At 40.4% G+C, this 18,950-nt stretch overlaps 1 protein-coding gene across 4 annotated transcripts in view; it reads right to left on the bottom strand.

Moving 5' to 3' along the window:
• LPP (LIM domain containing preferred translocation partner in lipoma) overlaps nucleotides 1-18,950 on the bottom strand; it is a 469,545-nt gene that overhangs the window by 175,099 nt on the left and 275,496 nt on the right. For all 4 annotated transcript variants that reach the window (XM_089680141.1, XM_089680143.1, XM_089680142.1 and 1 more), the window contains one exon: nucleotides 11,758-12,405. In XM_089680141.1, the coding sequence (XP_089536267.1) occupies nucleotides 11,758-12,405 (648 nt within the window). The remainder of the gene's footprint in view (nucleotides 1-11,757; nucleotides 12,406-18,950) is intronic.

The raw sequence follows: 18,950 nt of genomic DNA, 5'->3' as shown, positions 1-18,950 counted from the left end.
AGGCACAGGTACAGGATCACAGGAAGCAGGTAAGACCAGAAGGCAAAGAAATTACAGCTCAGGGACCTTTAAATATCCCGCCCTGCGCTGCCATTGGTGCCCAGCGGGCGGCCGCGGCTTCTACTGCGCATGCGCGAACTCGAACGCCGCGGCCGGCCCGGACCTAGTGCCCGTGTACAGGGCGGAGCAGTGCGCCTGCGCCGGGACCATCGCGGCAGGGATCGAGGAGATCCCTGACAATTTGCTACAATTTATATCCTAGCACTTGTTTACATCTGTCAATGCCACTGGCTTCTGTTCCCTCAGTGCTGTTTGCCTGAACTTTCCATCTTCACAGGAAATTCTTAACAATGGACAGTGCAGCCTCCAGCTGGTCATTTAGCTTGGAGAAAGGGAGAGGGAGGGAGAGGGAGGAGCAGGGAAGTGCATGGCCATCTTAGGTCTGTTAACACAAAAGTGTAAAGGAAACATGGGTAGAAACGTGTATTTCTGCCCGTGTTACCGCAATTGAGTGAAAAACACGATAAAATATGCAACACACTTGCTGTGCCATTATTTCATAATGGCACCCCCAAAATGTGACTAGAAGTCGCGTGTAAAATGTGCAGCAATAAGCTTGCTTGGTTCAGTACCAAAATGAGGTACCTGAGCTACTTTGGTGCCTTTTCGCACAATAGGCAGCCTATTCAAGCCAATGGGCTGTTGCAAAAATGATGCATTAAAAGCAGACCATGGGGCTGTGTGTTTCTGTTGATGCACACAGTCTAGGGGGACATAATTTTAGTCTCTGCATACAAGGGTAGTTCCACATGATACTGGAAGAGAAAGGAGCCACCCTGAAACAGAAAATTTGAGGAAGCAGTCATGGAACCAGCTTAAACTTAAGCAAGAATTAAAAGATAAAGAAGCTGCATACTCAGTAAGCCTACATTCACACTGTGCATCAAATCCTTCCCACAACTGCACTGCATTTCAATTAATATCAATGAAGGGATGCATTTTTGGGGCGTTTTTTTTTTTTTTTACTGAACACACATGCACCCAAAATGCAGCAAGCAAGTAGGGGGGGGGGGTTCCACCACAACTGATGTGCAATGGATCAGTGTGAAGAGCGCCATAAGATTTAAGGGGGATGCAGGTTTATTCTGCTGTTCTTCTATTTCTTAACTGAAGAACGCACCAAAAACAGATCAGGGTGAAAGCAGCCATAGTGATTAAATCAGCTGCTGGAAGGGTTTAAAAATGGAGATAGAGATATATATATCTCTATCTATCTATCTATATATACACATACACATATACACACACATACATATATCTATCGATCTATAAAAAAATATATATATATCACTTTAAGAACAAAACGATGCAGGAAAATACATAATATAAATGAATAGGTGCCGCGCAGTACAAATGGTACTAGTGATATATCATGAAATCATATACTGTGTGCTACTGAAAAAACATAAATTTAAATCTCAACTATACCGAGTCATCGGCCCACTGGGGTCAAGCCGCATAACTGATGATTACGAGCCGCCATCTTGGAATTTCCTTGAATGTATTGGATTTAATATTTGACAGCCGTTTTTATTGCAGTGTCCCAGCAGGACACTTTTAAATGTGAGGGCACTTTGTTATTTTAATAAATTATACAGTATTTGAGTACTACACTATGTCAAGCGTTTCTGTTTACATATGCGGAGGATATGTGTGATAAAGAAGGAGGTCAGATCACCTGCAGCAGAATGAGGAGGAGAGTGGAGCTAGCAATACCTTATACCTACCTGGGTTAAAGGGAAAGGTGCTATTTGACCTATGTAATTTGGGTTATAGAAGGAGGTAAGAGTATAAATGTATGTCTCTGGTGGAGGAGCACCTTTATGAATATATGTGGACACAAGAAAAAAGGAGCCCCTGTCTGGCATAAAGTTATATATGCACGGATATTATCACATATAAAGGACTAAAAGTTGTGGTCATTAGAACATTCACAAGTTATTAAGTTATATGTTTTTCGATGCACTTAGTAGATTGCGTACAGTATATGGAGATATATACGCGGCACTAATATAAGATATCACTATATATGTATGTGGAAAAACATGTAAGTGTCAGCAGTACTAGTGTACACAGGAGGTTGTTTTTTTTTTTGGGTTTTTTTTGCGCTGAAGTTTTTATTGTATATGCCCAAAGGTAGATTACACTCAACTTTTTTGGTGCACAAATTTGCTGCACACAGTATACCAGCATATATTGTTGAAACCAACCAACAAAACCAAACAACCAACAAAATTGGCTGACCATACATCAGGTACCCTGATGAAGTTACATGGCCAATGACGTGACACATTGGGAGGAGCCGTTGAGGTCACTCCGCACAAACCAGAAGTGTACGGTAGGTCATTTAGTTGGTTGGTTTCAACAATACATGCCTGTATACTGTATGCACCAGATTTGTGCACCAAAAAAGTTGACTGTAATCTATTTTCAGGCAATAAATGGTAATTTTTATTCGGACAGCACAATATTTTCTGTCTGACGTTTGCAACCACTTTAATTTACAATGACACCAATGATATTGGCGACAGCTGCAGTCTATATAAACTGTAATAATCACTGATGTATTAACTGAAATTTGGTATATTTGACTTGCAATTCTTCTAATTACTGAAAAAAGAACCTAACAGTGAATAAGGCATGAAGTAATCAGGATATTTCAGTTTTCATTTCAGCCATAAAATATATGTTATCGTTTTTTGCCTGAACTGAAACCAATGTGAACAAATCAACCATACATTCTGAGCTGAGGATAATTCTTTTACATCAAATCCAGAGATGCCATAACTATAAAGGTCAAATTAATCCAGTGTGCCTGCCCAGTCCTAAAACAACAGTGACATTAGATTATAACTGCAAATCTAAATTGAACTTTCTTCCTTAGCCAATGGTATAAGTAGGTACTGGATCTCTTGCTTTCTCTGGTCAGACCCTCCAGTAAAGAGGACAGCGAGCAGCACAGTATGGAATATCACCAAATCTCATAACACTAGCAGTAAGAGGCAGCAGTGAAATACATTTATATTGTAGATTACCAGCTATGAACCCGCAAAGCACAGGAGTGTATCGGTACCCTCACATGCTAGTGAACGCACTGTTATTTTTCAGAAAGAATTCAATATTTCTTTGGATACTGTTTTGGCACAAATAACATTTCCAAATGTTTCTACAGAAACAGTACAAAATTGACAACCAGTCTTGTAGCTCCTGATTTTATATATGTATATATATATATATATATATATATGTATAGTTGCTGTATTACTTTTCTCATATGCCTTATTGCCTTATTCATAACCATTCAAAAACAGCCAATTCTTATTTTACATCTCATAAGGCACAGGCTTTTTGGTTCATACTGTACATGAATAGAGATAGAGTCTCTATTCTTTTACCAAATTGCTGGCGAAAAGACGGCTGCTTATATGTGTTAACAAGTAAATCTGCTCCACAATCTGTTGCGTTTCCTGGTCTTTGCTGTAGATTATCCAACATTTAACCTAATCAAGATGTTCTTTCCTAGCATTACTGCACATTCACAGGCAGCTTTGCACAATTACTTGTCTTGGCTTCAAGTTCTTTAAAACATTCTTAGCTGTTTTCATCAAGGTTTGTCCCTAGCATAGGGAACAGCAATAAGATCATAAATATCGAGAGCTTAGCGCTGTTTAAAAGATAGCCAGCAACTGTAACAAATCCCCAGTTTGGACCTCACAAGCCAGCATTCTTCCATAATTTCATGTCAGCTGATGGGAATGGCTTTTATTCTGCTGTTAGCTATTTACCATGGAAGATGTTTAACCCACATAATGAGTTCTTGGGAATAGCTTACATCACTGTAACTTTCCAAGCACATATAATAATCTCTCCTGACAGTTTGTAGGGGCGTTTGGAATACACTGGATGTTTCACTAAAATCTCTGTTAAAAAGACAAATTGGTTCCCCAGCACAAGCAATCAGACTTATGCCTTAATTAAGTGTTCTTGCATGGCAAGACCACTTACTGTTATCTCACATATATATTCTTCTTATTATAGCCAAATTTACCACCCTAACTCCTCCCACAGTTTTTACACTACATAGACAGCAATATACCAAAACGTGCGGATTGTTCCCGATTGGTGTGCTATTACTTTGTGGAACGTTTCGCCAAATGGTTCACGAAATATCGCCGTTTTTGTGGTGAAATTGGTCCCATAGGAATGAATGGCGGAATGTTCAAAACTAGAGTGGGAGCTGACAAAAGCTAGAGTGTGAGCTGAAAGATCAGGACATGATCTCTAAACTGCCATCACTCCCTCATTTTCAAGCCCACCTACACAAATCTTATATCAAAACGTTCAGCTATCCCTGCTGCCACTAAAAATGTCCACGGCTAAGCCATAGTCCTGATAGTTCTCACAATATGACCATTTGTTTGCAACTCACGCTGCCCATTGACATTCATTGAAACTCCACTCTAGCCACCTCAAATTTGAAGGGCAATTTCTAAACTGCGACTGTGCCTTCATTTTTAATATTTCAGAGACATACTATGCATCAAAATGTAGGTCTGGGTCTTGTGATTCTCACAATATAATATATAGCTCTTCAGTGTAGGATTTATAATTTTTAAACTACAACCGTTTGAAAATGGACACCGCCAGTGAAGTGAGCAAGTTGGAGCAGTTTGTTTTTAACCGCTCTTCTCTGCCCTTGCTGTAGAGTGAGTTGCCATAGGAACCCAGGCGTGTGAGCAGGCAGCAGAGTGACAAGCCACTCCACCCAGTTACTCTGCCCACTCCAGTTGTAGACTACTGGTGGAGGCAAGAACGCTTCACACAATTTCCCCAGAAATTGTAGCTTTTCTAGTTATTTATCTGTAGTTGGAAAAAAAAACAACTTTTCTTTGTACTTCTCAGATAACATTTTTCTTGAAGTTCATTGAATGATATTCAAGTTTCACTACCACCTACAGGAGGTCGGGACACTGGCAAACAAAAAAAATGCTAAGCCGGCTCCTGTATAATGCGCCTAACAATGATCATGCCTCAGTTCTTTGACCAAATAGTACATACTGTAAGGCTAATAAACCCAATGGACTTCAAGAAAAAGATTTTAGGGCGAGTACAAAAAGCTTTTTTTTTCTATTGAGGGACATAGGTCTATAGTAATTCTTAGACATCATCCACCGGAAAGAAAACAAATAGAACAAACTACATGAATTGGAGAAAAAAAAAAAGAAGCTTGGCCAACGGCCAAGGTGCTCAAAATGAAGCAATGATTACTAGGCCTAAGCCTAGCATATCTAACCCTTGACAGCAGAGAAAGGAAATGTGTACAACTAAAGTAAACCAAAAATTACCGTTGAAAGTAGGCTTACAAAAAACCCCACAAAAACATTTATACACACCTAGGAGGATGCAGCATCGATCTGATGCAGCATCTGGCTCTCACTGCCTCTGCACAGAGAATTGAGCAATAAAAGATCGCAATCGCTCAGTTCTCCACCTCTGAGCAGAAAGCTGGGACTGTCAGTCTCTGTCTCTCTGTGGAGTGGGAAGGAGGGGGCTGGCTCAGGCTCTTAGTGAATCGCTGAGAGGCTAAGCCAGGTGTTGGTCCAGGGCTCTTTTCAGAGCCTGGACTGGCTCTTGGACACCAACTTACAGTGGGCTTTAGCCCACTGTTGGATGAAAATGGATTGCAGGTGTGCAGAATGAACTGCACTCCTGTAATCCATAGAAATACAGCTAAAAGAGCTTTGGCTATACTTCTCCGTTTACTACAGCGAGACGGAGGTCCTAAATAGGGAAAAAAGGGAAGTCCATAATAAGAAGGATGTTACCTGATAGCTAAGTAATCACTTAAGTATAAATGTGAGAGCCCTCTCATTAGATAGAAGGGTAGTATCCCTGAATCTTTAGAAAGGAGAAGGTGAGGTGATCAAAAACCTCTGTATAAAAAGGGGTAGGCAAGGTTCAGAATATACCATATTCTTCCTGGTATACAAGGACATTAGAACTAGAAGGATGAAAGAGTCCTTCCAATTTACGCACATAGGTATTTCTGGGGTGTGAAAGTCACACTGCAAATCTGCCTGGCCAATTTTGAAATATACAGTATTCTAGGTATCATAGTTACATAGTTAGTCTGGCTGAAAAAAGACAACAGCCCATACAGTTCAACCAAAAAAAAAAAAAGTTATAATCCTATACCCACAGTTGATACAGCGGAAGGCAAAAAACCCCCCAGCAAACCATGATCCAATTTGCCTTGCAGGGAAAAAAAATTCCTTCCTGATCCCCTGAGAGGCAATCGGATATTCCCTCGGTCAAATTTACCTATAAATATTAGTAACCAGTTATATTCTGTGAATCCAAGAAAGAATCCAGGCCTTTTTTAAAGCAATCCACTGTGCTGACTAGAACCAACTCTTGAGGGAGTCTATTTCACATTTTCACGGCTCTCACTGTGAAGAAACCTTTCTGTATTTGGAGATTAAATTTATTTTCCTCCAAACATAAAGAGTGCCCCCTTGTCCTCTGTGATGACCTCAGGGTGAATAACTCTACACCGAGTTCACTATATGAACCACTGATGTATTTATACATGTTGATCATATCCCCCCTTAATCTCTTCTCAAGAGAGAATAAATTCAGTTACTCTAATCTTTCCTCATAGCTGAGCTCCTCCATGCCTCTTATCAGTTTGGTTGCCCTTCTCTGTACTTTCTCCAGTTCCCCAATGTTCTTTTTGTGAATTGGTGCCGATAATTGAACTGCATATTCCAGATGAGGTCTTGCACATGATTTGTACAGGGGGAATATGATATCTCTCTCTCTCTCTGTAGTCTATACCTCTTTTAATACAAGAGAGGATTTTGCTCACTTTAGAAACCACAGCTTCGCATTGCATGCCGTTATTAAGCTTATGACCTACCAGAACTCCCAGATCCTTCTCCACCATTGATTCCCCCAGTTGTACTCTCCCTAGTATGTATGATGCATGCATATTCTTAGCCCCCAAGTGCATAACCTTACATTTATCAACATTAAACCTCCTCTCCTTTAGGCGCACCCTGAAAACCCATCTCTTCAGGGAAGCCTACCCCACCCCCTGCTAACCTGCCAACCTCCTCCACTCCTCCTACCACTCCATCCCCCACAGCTATCTCCTCCTGTACCACTATCCCCTCCCTCCTAGATTGTAAGCTCGAAAGAGCAGGGCCCTCGATGTTTTGCATTGTATTGGTATTGTTCTGTCACATGTTCTGTCCCCCTTTGTAATGTACAGCGCTGAGCGAACCATTTGCGCTTTATAAATACTGTATAATAATAATAATAATTTGCCACAAAGTTGCCCAATTAAACAGTGCATTGAGGTCGGCTTGTAAGTTGAAAACATCCTGTAAGAATGTTATTCCACTGCAAAGCTTGGTGTCATCTGCAAAGACTGAAATGGGATCCCAGACCCTATATAGTATATAAACATATTAAAAAGTAAGGGTCCCAACACTGAACCTTGGGGTACACCAATAACAACCCTAGACCATTCAGAGTATGAATCATTAACCACTACACTCTGAATATGATCTTTTAGCCAGTTTTCTAACCATTTACATACAGATTTTTCCAAGCCTGTAGACTTTACCTTACACATTAGCCATGTGTGGGGAACTGTCAAAATCTTTTGCAAAATCCAAGTATACCACGTCCACCACCACCTCTCTGTCCAAGGTTTTGCTCACCCCCTCATAAAAAGAAATCAGATTTGTTTGACAACTTCTGTCTTTCATGAATCCATGCTGCCTGTTGCTTAAAATATTTTTTTCCAGCAGGAAATCATCTATATGGTCTTTTAATAAACTCTCCAGTATCTTTCCAACTAAAGAAGTTAAACTAACAGATCTATAATTACTTGGTAAAGATTTTGAAACCTTTTTAAATACAGGCACCACATTGGTTTTACGTCAATCCAGTTGTACTATGCTAGTCAGAGTCCCTAAAAATTAGAAACAATGGCTTTGAAATGACAGAGCTCAATTCTTTAAGGACCCGTAGGTGTATGCCATCTGGTCCAGGTGCTTTATTCACCTTTATTCTGTCTAAATATTTCTGGATCATATCAATTGTGAGCCAATGTGGATCATCTGGAGCTGTGTCATTACCTTGTCCTTTATGGACAAGAGCTCCACCATGCTCCTTTGTATACACAGAGCTGAAAAAGGTATTTAATAAATTTGCCTTCTCTTTGTCCCCAGTCATCCACTCTAGATTATAAAGGGCCTACATACATGCTCGGACCTGACCTTTTTACTATTAATATATTTTAAGAATTTATGGGGGTTTGTTCTGCTATCTTTTGAAATCTGTTTATTTTCAATTGCAGTCTTTATTTCCTTTTCGTATATTCGGTTATATTCTTTGTAAAGTTTAAACGATGATAGCGTTCCTTCATTTTTATATTTAATAAAAGCTCTTTTCTTAATATTTATAGCTTTTTTAACGTTGGCCATAAGCCACATAGGTTTGATTTTTAGCCTTTTAAACTTGTTGCCCATGGGAATATATTTTGCAGTGTTCACATACAGTCTTTTTGAAGAACTCCCATTTCTGTGTTCATCGATGCCATTATACCCTCCCAGTCTAAGTCTTGGAGAGCAACTCTTGGAAAAGTAGCTCTCTTAAAGTTGAGCGGTTTTTGTTTTCCCCCATATGTGCTTGATGTTTACAGCTAACAAATTAAATCATGTTATGGTCACTGCTACCCAGATGTTCTTTTATGTGGACATTCGTAATAAGCTCTGCATGGTTTGAGATTACCAGGTCCAGCAGAGCATCATTCCTAGTTGGGGCCTCTATGAACTGTACCATAACATTGTCTTGTAGTAGGTTTATAAATGTTTGCCCTTTAACCGTTCCTACAGTACGATTACTCCAGTCAATTTCCCGGTAGTTAAAATCCATTATTATCACTGTCCCAGCCCTTGCAGCCCTTTCGATCTGTGCAAGGAGCTGAGTCTCCACCTCCTCATTAACACTGGGAAGCCTATAACAAACTCCAATGATTACCTTTGTAGTAAGCACCCCCATGTGCAGTTCCACCCATAATGCTTCAGCCTCATCACACTCTCCATCAACTAGGTCCTCTTTCACACTCACTTCTCACATACAGACAGACACCACCACCTTTCCTTTTTACCCTGTCTCTCCGAAAGAGAACATAGCCAGGAATATTAATGGCCCAGTCATGTGAAGAATGAAGCCAAGATTCAGCAATACCAGTTAAATTATAGTTCTCATGCACCAAAGCTTCCAACTCACCTATTTTGCTTAGCAGACTTCTGGAATTTTGTGAACAAACACTTTAATTCTTTGACACCTTCTGCACACATATTTTGCATATTTTTTATTGTCATATAAATGGTACCAATTCCTATGGTTGTTTGTAACGTGGGAACCTTCTTATCTGCTATAGCCCTCCTTCCCATCTTTCCCCACTCTACCTACCAATAAGGACTGACCCCTGTCTGACCTGTCTGCCCCATTATAATCTAATGCTCCCTCCCCCCTCAATCCTAGTTTAAATACTCCTCCAGACTTCCCATAAACCTCTCTCCCAGCACAGCAGACCCCCTTCCATTTAGGTGCAAACCATCTCTAGCATATAGGTTGTACCCCAATGAGAAGGCAGCCCAGTGCTCTAGAAACCAAAATCCTTCCCTCTTACACCAGGTCTTTAGCCATGCATTTAGTTCTCTAATCTCCCATCTTTCCTGAGTTGAGCATGGCACAGGTAATATTCAGAGAATATCACCTTGAAGTCCTTCCCTTCAATTTGCAGCCTAGTTCTTTAAATTGATCCTTAAGGAGCCTCCACCTTCCATGTATTCTGTCATTGGTTCCAACATGGACCAAGACAGCTGGGTCATGCCCAGCCCCTCCCAGTTATATATCAACCCGATCCACCACATGCCAAACACTGGCATTAGGGAGACAGCAAACCATTTGATTGAGGCGATCCTGGCTAAAAATTATTCTATCAATCCTTCTGATTATAGAACCCCTACTACCACCAACTGTCTAGGCCTTCCTACACTACACTCATGGCCCCTCCCAGATGTTTGGGATAGCAGTGACATCCAGGGCTACCACCCCTAAGCTTGTCACCCCACATCTTTACCCAACTTGGCAAATCTTTGGGTGCACAAACCCAGAGCCGGCCTTCCTTTTCTGTGAGCCCCTACCACTCCCTCTTGCTACAGTAACCCATCTTTCTACCTGACAATCCTGATTAGCCCCTCCTCATCAATCCCCTTAGCTACCTGCTCAGGAAACAGAAGACCCCTTTCAAGGTTGTCGGTTTTGCCCAGTGTTGCAACTTGCTCCTTCAGATCTCTAACGCGAGCTTCTAGAAGGGCAATCCGCTCATATCTGTCGCAGAGGTATCCATCCTGGAGCTGTTGCTCCATTGTTGCATACATGCGGCACACTGTGCACGGCACAACCCCGCTAGCACTCATATCCCAGTTATAATATTACTAATAGGAAATATCAGTTGTCACTTACAGGTTAGTAGACTCCTGTTATAATCTCCTGTTTTCAACGGTCAATGGTCCACTTAGTCAAAAGGTCCAGCAAGCAAAAGGACATCCTGAGAAGAGCTATATAAGACTCCAATGAGGACAACCTTATAGTATTTGGGGTCCCAGAATCTAGGTTACAAGCTTGGTTTGATTCTGGGGATATACAAAAAATCCCCCTAGTAACAATGGAGGAGTATGTCCTAAGGTCACCCATTCAAGCGAGACTGCCATCTGTGAGTCTGAAAACCTATCAGAAACCAACTAGGCCCAAACTGAGGCCTGGGCTCATGTACTCACAAACCAGAGCAGCAGAAGAGGGTCAAAGGCAGCACTGTTACTCTAGAACAGGAAGTTTGTTACGGATAGAAATACCAGGTGAAAAAGCTTGAATAAAATTAATGCAGCCATCCCCATCTGCAGTTTGTTACATTTTTGTTCTTAGAATTAGATACCAATCAAACAATGGTAAAAAGCTTAATGATGCACAATAAATATACTCATGCTGCATTTTTGGGTCTGTCTGCATCTATACATCATAGAGTAAGAAGATACCTAGCAATTGTACAGGTGGTAGCATGAACTATGCTCATTGTATTTAATAAACTAGGCTCACACAGAACAACAAATCACTTGTAGCATACTATGAAGCAAATTAAATCAACCTAGCATTAATTAATACAAAGATTATTTTGATATAGAAAAAGCACAATGGGGAAAACAAAATAGGTGTTTAATTTAATATATAACCTTTTTAAAAAAAAATAGATATGGAGTTTTGTGGGCATGTGACGAAAACTTAAAAAAAGAAAAAAGTTATTTACATTGTAATTTATTAGAAAGTATATGCAGGAAATATCACGGCAATGGGGAGACTATATTTAAAAGGGTTATATTGTAGCCTGTTGAATTATGACATTGAAAACTGTGACAACAAAGGTGAAAAGTATAGCATTGTTAGCAGTTTTCCTTATACTGTAAATTAATACACAAAAAAACTTAAAAAACAAAACAAAAAAAACCCAAAAAAAAACAAAACAGTGGAACAGGACAGATCAGAAATACTAAAACTTGAATTTGTTATTGATAATCTGCTTTATGGGTTAAGAAAATGAAAGGCTTTTTTGTTTCCTACCTTTGTTTGTGGTGGCGGTGGTGGAACATATGGCTGATCAGTAATATAAGTCTTCTTACTGTTAGCAGACGGATATGCTACAGGAGGTTGCTGGCCTACAGCAGGTGTTGAAGCATAAGCTGGTTCTGGTTTCCATCCTCCTTGGTGGGCATAGGGAACTTCAGAATTGTTTCTTCCTCCATAGGTTTGTGTTGGTGGATAGTATGGATCTTGATACTTCACCTGGTTGCCCTGGGAATAGCTATAACCAGGGTCTGCATAGCGTACAGGCTGAGGTGGAACATATTCAGGTTCACGTAGAAGTGCAGATTTTTGTGGAGCATAATATTGGTTTGGGGCAACATTATAAGGTTGTCCCGGTTGGGGACCAGGTGGAACATACTGGGGGCTGGGTTGAGCAGACTTAACATTGTATGTTGGTCGGTTAGGAGTGGAAGCAGTGGCATAAGAGGCAGGAACAGGCTGAGACCTCTGGGTTCCAGGTGACCCAGCAGGGGCTGGTTGGGATGTAGATTGTGGCTGTGGTTTGGCTGCAGATTTCTTTGTTGCTGTCAGTGGAGGTTGGTTTGGAATAATCATCCTCTTATGACCTGTCACTGGAGTTCCAGAGGAAGGATGCGTCAATGTCCCAGTATTGGACCCAGAAACCTATAATTGTTAAAAAAAATAAAAATAAATTATATATATTGTGTTATATTACTGGAGATTGTACATAAAAATTTTGGTTTACATAAAAAGAAGAAAACATCCTTATGACATGGTATTAGTAAAGGAAGACGATCACTGGAAAAAAAATATAATAGTCACAGTCTAAGTGCCAAGTGTTGCAAAGCCATGAAAGATTAGTTTATATTCTGAAAAAAAAAATCAGACTAGAGAAAACTGTCTGGAGGTCCACTTAGGTAATTTTAGCACTGGCATAGTGGTGGTACAGATGGTGAGTGGTAGAGAGTGCACTTAGCCTTTCAGGTACCATGCATACTCTCTCTTCACCATTCCAACTGAGCTGGGAGCAAATGTATGGTAAAACAGTAACAATTGTGTTTGAAAAGTGTCAGTGTTCACTGTAATTGTTTACTGTAAGCTAAAATATGTAAGATTTTATTTTCAAGCATGATTTTGATTATAGTATTGTCCATTTTGAAGTCATACTTTGTTATTTAAATAAAATTGATTTATAATGGTAATAGCTGCATTGATATTTTTTCTTTTTTTTTTGTTCCATGCAACTAGCAGAGGAGAACACTATTCAGACCTACTATCACAGGCAGGCTACTGTGAACTAGTAAATGTTGCCTAATGCTGCCATCTAGCCAGAATATAATAAGCTTTGCCACGTGCAAGCTTTGCCGAAGTGAATGTGAATAACCTAATTTCCTAGCCTTCAGCTTGCGAAACACAGGAGCTTACACAGCCATTTAAATTTTATGAAGTCAAACTGAAGGCAAACTGATTACATAAGTCACTTTCTAGATAGAAGTTTCAAACTGGGACAGTTGCTGATAGCAACATATTTTAAATAAAATAAGGAATTTGATTGGTTGTTATACACTTCAGTTTGATTCCAGGTTTCACAAATCAAACATGCATCTACATTTACTATTTAATACATCACAGAGACACAGGGAAGAAACAATTTTTCTTTACTATGAGAAAAGCATGTTGTCTATGATCATTGGGACACTGACCTTATATTTAAATTATGCAGTGAAGACAAATCAACAAATACAGATATATTCAACACCAATTTATTGACAACACTCTTCTTGATCCTGTAAGATGTTTTATTTCCTATGACAACCACCAAAAATGTTGCCGTCATTTTCAAGCTGAGCAAAGGAGTAAGAAAGGGGCTGATCGGTGTTTGTGGTTTCCAGTAAACTTATAGTAAATTAATTGAGCATACTTTTCATATATGTTCCCTATACCAAACCAATTATACAGGCAGTCAAATGTTACAGTGCAAATGAAAGCTGAACAATCCTCAAAATCCTCAATACAGCAAAATGAACATCAGAAAGGGAACGTGAAATAAAAGCATAGTTAAGAATGGCATTTTTATGAGCATAACACACGAAAGCTGTTGGTTGTAAAAGACAATGAAAGGTCATAAAACACCATATTTAGGAACATCCATCACTATGGCAACAGTGTAAAAACATCTTCCACTTAACATAGTCTAGGGTTTTAGGGACACGATGTACAAAGTCATATTCTTTGCTGCTGGAATATATTCCTCTAAAAACACAAACGCAAAAAACAAAAACAAAAAAAACAAACAAACATGTTGTCTGCTTGCTGTCTGAATTTATTTGTATGTGGGTTCACAACTATTGATTGGTAAACTGCTATACTACAGATCATGAAGTATCCAAGTTTTTTAGACAGAATGTATTAATCAAAACCAGGTAAGTCTTACAAGTAATATATATTACAGTTCATCTATTCGCATTCTAAACAAAGAACAGCAATCTGTAACATGACAGAACAATTCTACAGGCACACATAGAAGAATGTGGGAGAATGATTGGTTTAGTAGTAGTGTAATGTAGTGTTGGGAACAATTAGCCCTGATAAGATTAATACAAATGCATTGGCTACAATGACAGAGACTATGGCTATGTGCACACATAGGTTTTCATCTTCTTATGAAAAGTGAAAATAAAAACCGAAAAACAGTGTTGGCTAGTTCATTTTAATTTACATTTTTTGGGTACACTGTTGGTGCAGCACCATTAAGGCAAAATTCTGCAGAGTCATCTACTCATTTAATCTTGGAGGGGGTTTAGGGCCTACATTTTAGATCATGACTTTATAGAGGCTGCATATAGGGGGGTGGGAGGAGACTGCTGGAGCAAGGAACAAGACATAAAATAAATAATAATTAAATATTAAATTTAAATCTTGCCTAGATTAAAAGAACATTTAACCTGATTGGTGTTCAGTTTTAACGTGAACCTGTGCCCAGATTATACACACTAAAGTATTTACATATTCTGAGCAGGCAGTAAAAGCACTTAAAAAAACCCTATTTACCTCAATCTATAACCACTGTGGAGAAATAATTTTCTACGTTCACAAGGCTGTCTGTCAGAAAACATTGATTTTTATCCACCCTGCTTTGTATGGCCCCAATGTGCTTGTATGTGTACCTGACAATATCGGGGCATGTTCCTAATGAGACAAGGGGTGGTGTCCTAAGGTATTTTCTCCCAGATCTGGACCAGGGCATCACTGAGCTCCTGGACAGTCGGAGGTGCAACCTGGCAGTGTCAGATGGACCGAAACATGATATCCTAGAGGTGTTCTATTGGATTTAGGTCAGGCGAGTGTGGGGGCCATTCAATGGTATTGCTTCCTTCATCCTTCAGGAACTGCCTGCATACTCTCACCACATGAGGCCTGGCATTGTCGTGCACCAGGAGAAACCCAGGACCCACTGCACCAGCGTAGGGTCTGACAATAGGTCCAAGGATTTCATCCTGATACCTAATGTCTGTCAGGGTGTCATTGTATAGCTTGTAGAGGTTTGTACGTCCCTCCATAGATATGCTTTCCCAGAGCATCACTGACCCACCACCAAAACAGTCATGCTGAACAATGTTACAGGCAGCATAACATTCTCCCCGGCTTCTCCAGACCCTTTCACATCTGTCACAGGTGCTCAGGGTGAATCTGCTCTCATCTGTGAAAAGCACATGGTGCCAGTGAAGTACCTGCCAATTCTGGAGTTCAATGGCAAATGCTAATCGAGCTCTGTGGTGCCGGGCAGCGAGCACAGGGCACACTGGAGGACATCGGGCCCTAAGGCCACCCTCATGAAGTCTGTTTCTGATTGTTTGGTCAGAGACATTCACACCAGTGGCCTGATGGAGGACATTTTATAGGGCTCTGGCAGTGCTCATCCTGTTGCTCCTTGCACAAAGAATCAGATATCGGTCCTGCTGATGGGTTAAGGACCTTCTACGGCCCTGTCCAGCTCTCCTAGAGTAACTACCTGTCTCCTGGAATCTCCTCCATGCTCTTGAGACTGTGCTGGGAGACACAGCAAACCTTCTGGCAATGGCACGTATTGGTGTGCCATCCTGGAGGAGTTGGACTGCCTGTGCAACCTATGAAGGGTACGGGTATCGACTCATGCTACAAGTAGTAACACTGACCCTAGCCAATTGCAAAACTAGTGAAAAACAGTCAGAAAAGAGGAGTAGGGAAAAAAATGTCAGTGGCTTCCACCTGTAAAACCATTCCTGTTTTGGGGGTCGTCTCATTGTTGCCCATCTAGCGAACCTGTTGTTAATTTCATTAACACCAAAGCAGCTGAAACCGATTAACAACCCCCTATGCTACTTAACTAACCAGATCATTATCTCAAGAGTTTAATTGACACTAATGCTATATTCTGATTAAAAAGTGTTCCTTTAATTTTTTGAGCAGTGTATAAACTGTACTTTTTGTATTTCCCCTCATATGAGATATTAATTTCCTTTATATGGTGAGAAAATTAATTTTAGCTAACAAGGAAGAACATGATTCATTTAAATTCAAGTGTGTTTTAAGAGTTAAGGAGTAAATATAGCATGCATTTAATGCAAACCAACAAGGACATTGGGAATTTCCTTTTGTCTTTAGCAGGAAGAAAGAAAATTTGACACCCAGACAGCTTAGAGAGATCCATGCAGACTGCACTGTTAACACTATAAACATACAGATATGCAACTTTCAAAATTTCTACAAAAGTCTATAAAAATAAAAAAAATCATAGCTACAGAAAAACTGTCAAGCTCATAAACATTTTTTATTTTTCTGGGGCATAGCTTGTCAATAGCGAAGTGAAGATGTTTAGACAGCACCTAAGAGCCTTCTAAATCTTTGTCTATTAGTCAAGGTAGGGAAAAACTGAAAGAAGCCTTGGAACCCCAATTCAATGAACTCCCAAGAGTTAACAAAGGGAATTGCGATCTTTTCCTGCAGAATTGGGGAACATGCAGGTTCTCGCCACTCATCTAATATGGTGCCCAAGCATGGTGACTCTGAGGCTTCTTCATCTGCCTGTTCTCTGGAATGTCAGAACCATACCACTTGGACTCCTTAGACTGAGGTCATGAGGTGGAGGACTCCCAGCTAACTGGTTCCTTGAAAAATTATTTTGCCTTTCTCCCCACAATATGGAATCTACAGAATATTTTATTGCATGAAAAAAACCACAGAAAAAAGGACATGGAGGAGCTGTGAAAGAGCCTACGGGGTTTTTATGATCAAACTGATGCAGTTGAATCCATACTACCTCCAGTACTTCTCTCGATCACAGAACTCTCACCTTGACAACAGCCCTCCAAATATCCATAAAGGAACATCATAGCTAACGCCAGGCTTTTTGGTCACAGATAGACAACCTTGAGAAAGGACATAGGAGGAACAATATTTACCTGAGAGGCATCTCGAAACCTAAGGGCAAGAATGATCTCCTGCTCACCAAGGGGATTTTTAATATTCTTCTAGCCAACTCAGCAACAGACCAAATTAAAATAGATTGGATCACTCCATTGTTTGGGGAAGTATTAGGCATACATTTTCACGGTGCACTCTGAAGAACCTGACTGATCTCAGTTTCAGCTTATTCTATCTAGCATTACAATTGTCCCACTTATTTCAGTTAGACAAGATGGACTAGCAATGTTTTCAATCCTTAAGTTGCACTACTGTGTCTGCCCTTACGCCACACCCCATATGTGCTATTATATGAGATCTACGTGGATCAACTGCACATGGCAATAGACAAGGCCTTCTTTATCATTACCAGCAGGTCTGGGACCTGGCCTTAATCAAATGACATCTTCCCGTACTCCAGGACTTCATCCGCCTTTGGCAAAATGAGCATTTATTTGAGCTCCTCTCCCTTCCCAAAGCATGAATTGTGGGCCTCTAAAGGTATTTATCACCTACATCATCTGTTCACATCACAAAGTCTCAAAACCTTTGACCAGTTAAAAGGGGAAGTTACACTCTCTAATTCTATGTTTTTCCGATATCTTCAGTTAAGGGAAGTCCTGCAGACTCAGTTCCTCACCGCCTACCCACCACTTCTGCATAATCCCCTTATAGATGTGATCCACGGTGAAGAAACCCAAAAACTGATCTCAACATTTTATCATTTATTATTAACTCCCCTGGCCACTAAAGTGGCCTACCGAGCGAAGGTGCACTGGGCGCAGGTATTGTAGATATAGATGATGAACTGTGATCACTTAACACAATTGTATATACTGCACAGTGCCTACTGAACTTCTATTAGATTGTCCAAATTTCGCCCTGATCAAAATCCATTATGCCCCATGTGCTCATTTGCCCCAAGTAGCTTTTCTCGCCTGCTCTAGGCCTGCCACATTATACAGGGCTTTTGAATGAAAGTGGTGAGGTTTCTTTACAATACCATGGGATGCCCAGGATCTCTACAGCCCAAGCAATGCCTGCTGGGGTTCTATCCCTAACCTGACCTACACGCATCACTGTCATTCCCAGCGCTCAGAGTTCCTCCATTGCTGAAAGGGGCCAGAAAAGATGCAGAATGCACTGTGCCGGAGATGCGTAGATGATGCAGCCCTCAGATGGGAGAATCCCGTAGCAACAACTAAAAGAACAAAACAGGAAGAAAGTGGTGCGTTTGCGCCCTCCTGTTTGTTCTATTTCCAATTCTGACCTAGATAAATTTTTTACTTGATACCTTATCTCCTGAAAGTTAAATGCACTGGGTTGGATGAGGGCCTCACCTCCAACACTTGGCTCTTGGATCTAGAACATAACTTCTACCTTTCCAAACACAAAAAAATAATCTATTTTCATAGGATTTGCCCACCCAACTATAATAAAATCTGGGAATGATGCCTATAGCACCCAGGCATATGTGAATATGTGAGTGACTCCCCCCCTTATAGTATATTTATTTGGCCCCTTGGTATCTATTAACGCCCTGACCGACTTGCTACCCACTAGGTCTTCATTTTACTATCAATCAGGTATCCAGGCCTACATTCTTTACCTCATTACTTCTAACCTGCTATAGGCAGAGATAGATCATTTTTTTGGGTACCTAGTAGACACCATTGGTAAATTCCACTGTTTGCAGGGGGGAAGAGGAGAACTAAGTGATCAATGGTGTTTGATCACTCAGATTGATGCTGCATCCACCTGAGAAT

The sequence above is a fragment of the Staurois parvus genome, unplaced genomic scaffold (assembly GCF_062004578.1).
Source record: "Staurois parvus isolate SC_StPar_1 unplaced genomic scaffold, SC_StPar_1.0 ptg000235l, whole genome shotgun sequence".
In the NCBI taxonomy this organism is placed as follows: Eukaryota; Metazoa; Chordata; class Amphibia; order Anura; family Ranidae; genus Staurois; species Staurois parvus.
The sequence above is the reverse complement of the archived record's forward strand: the minus strand, read 5'-3'. Positions and strand labels throughout refer to the sequence as shown.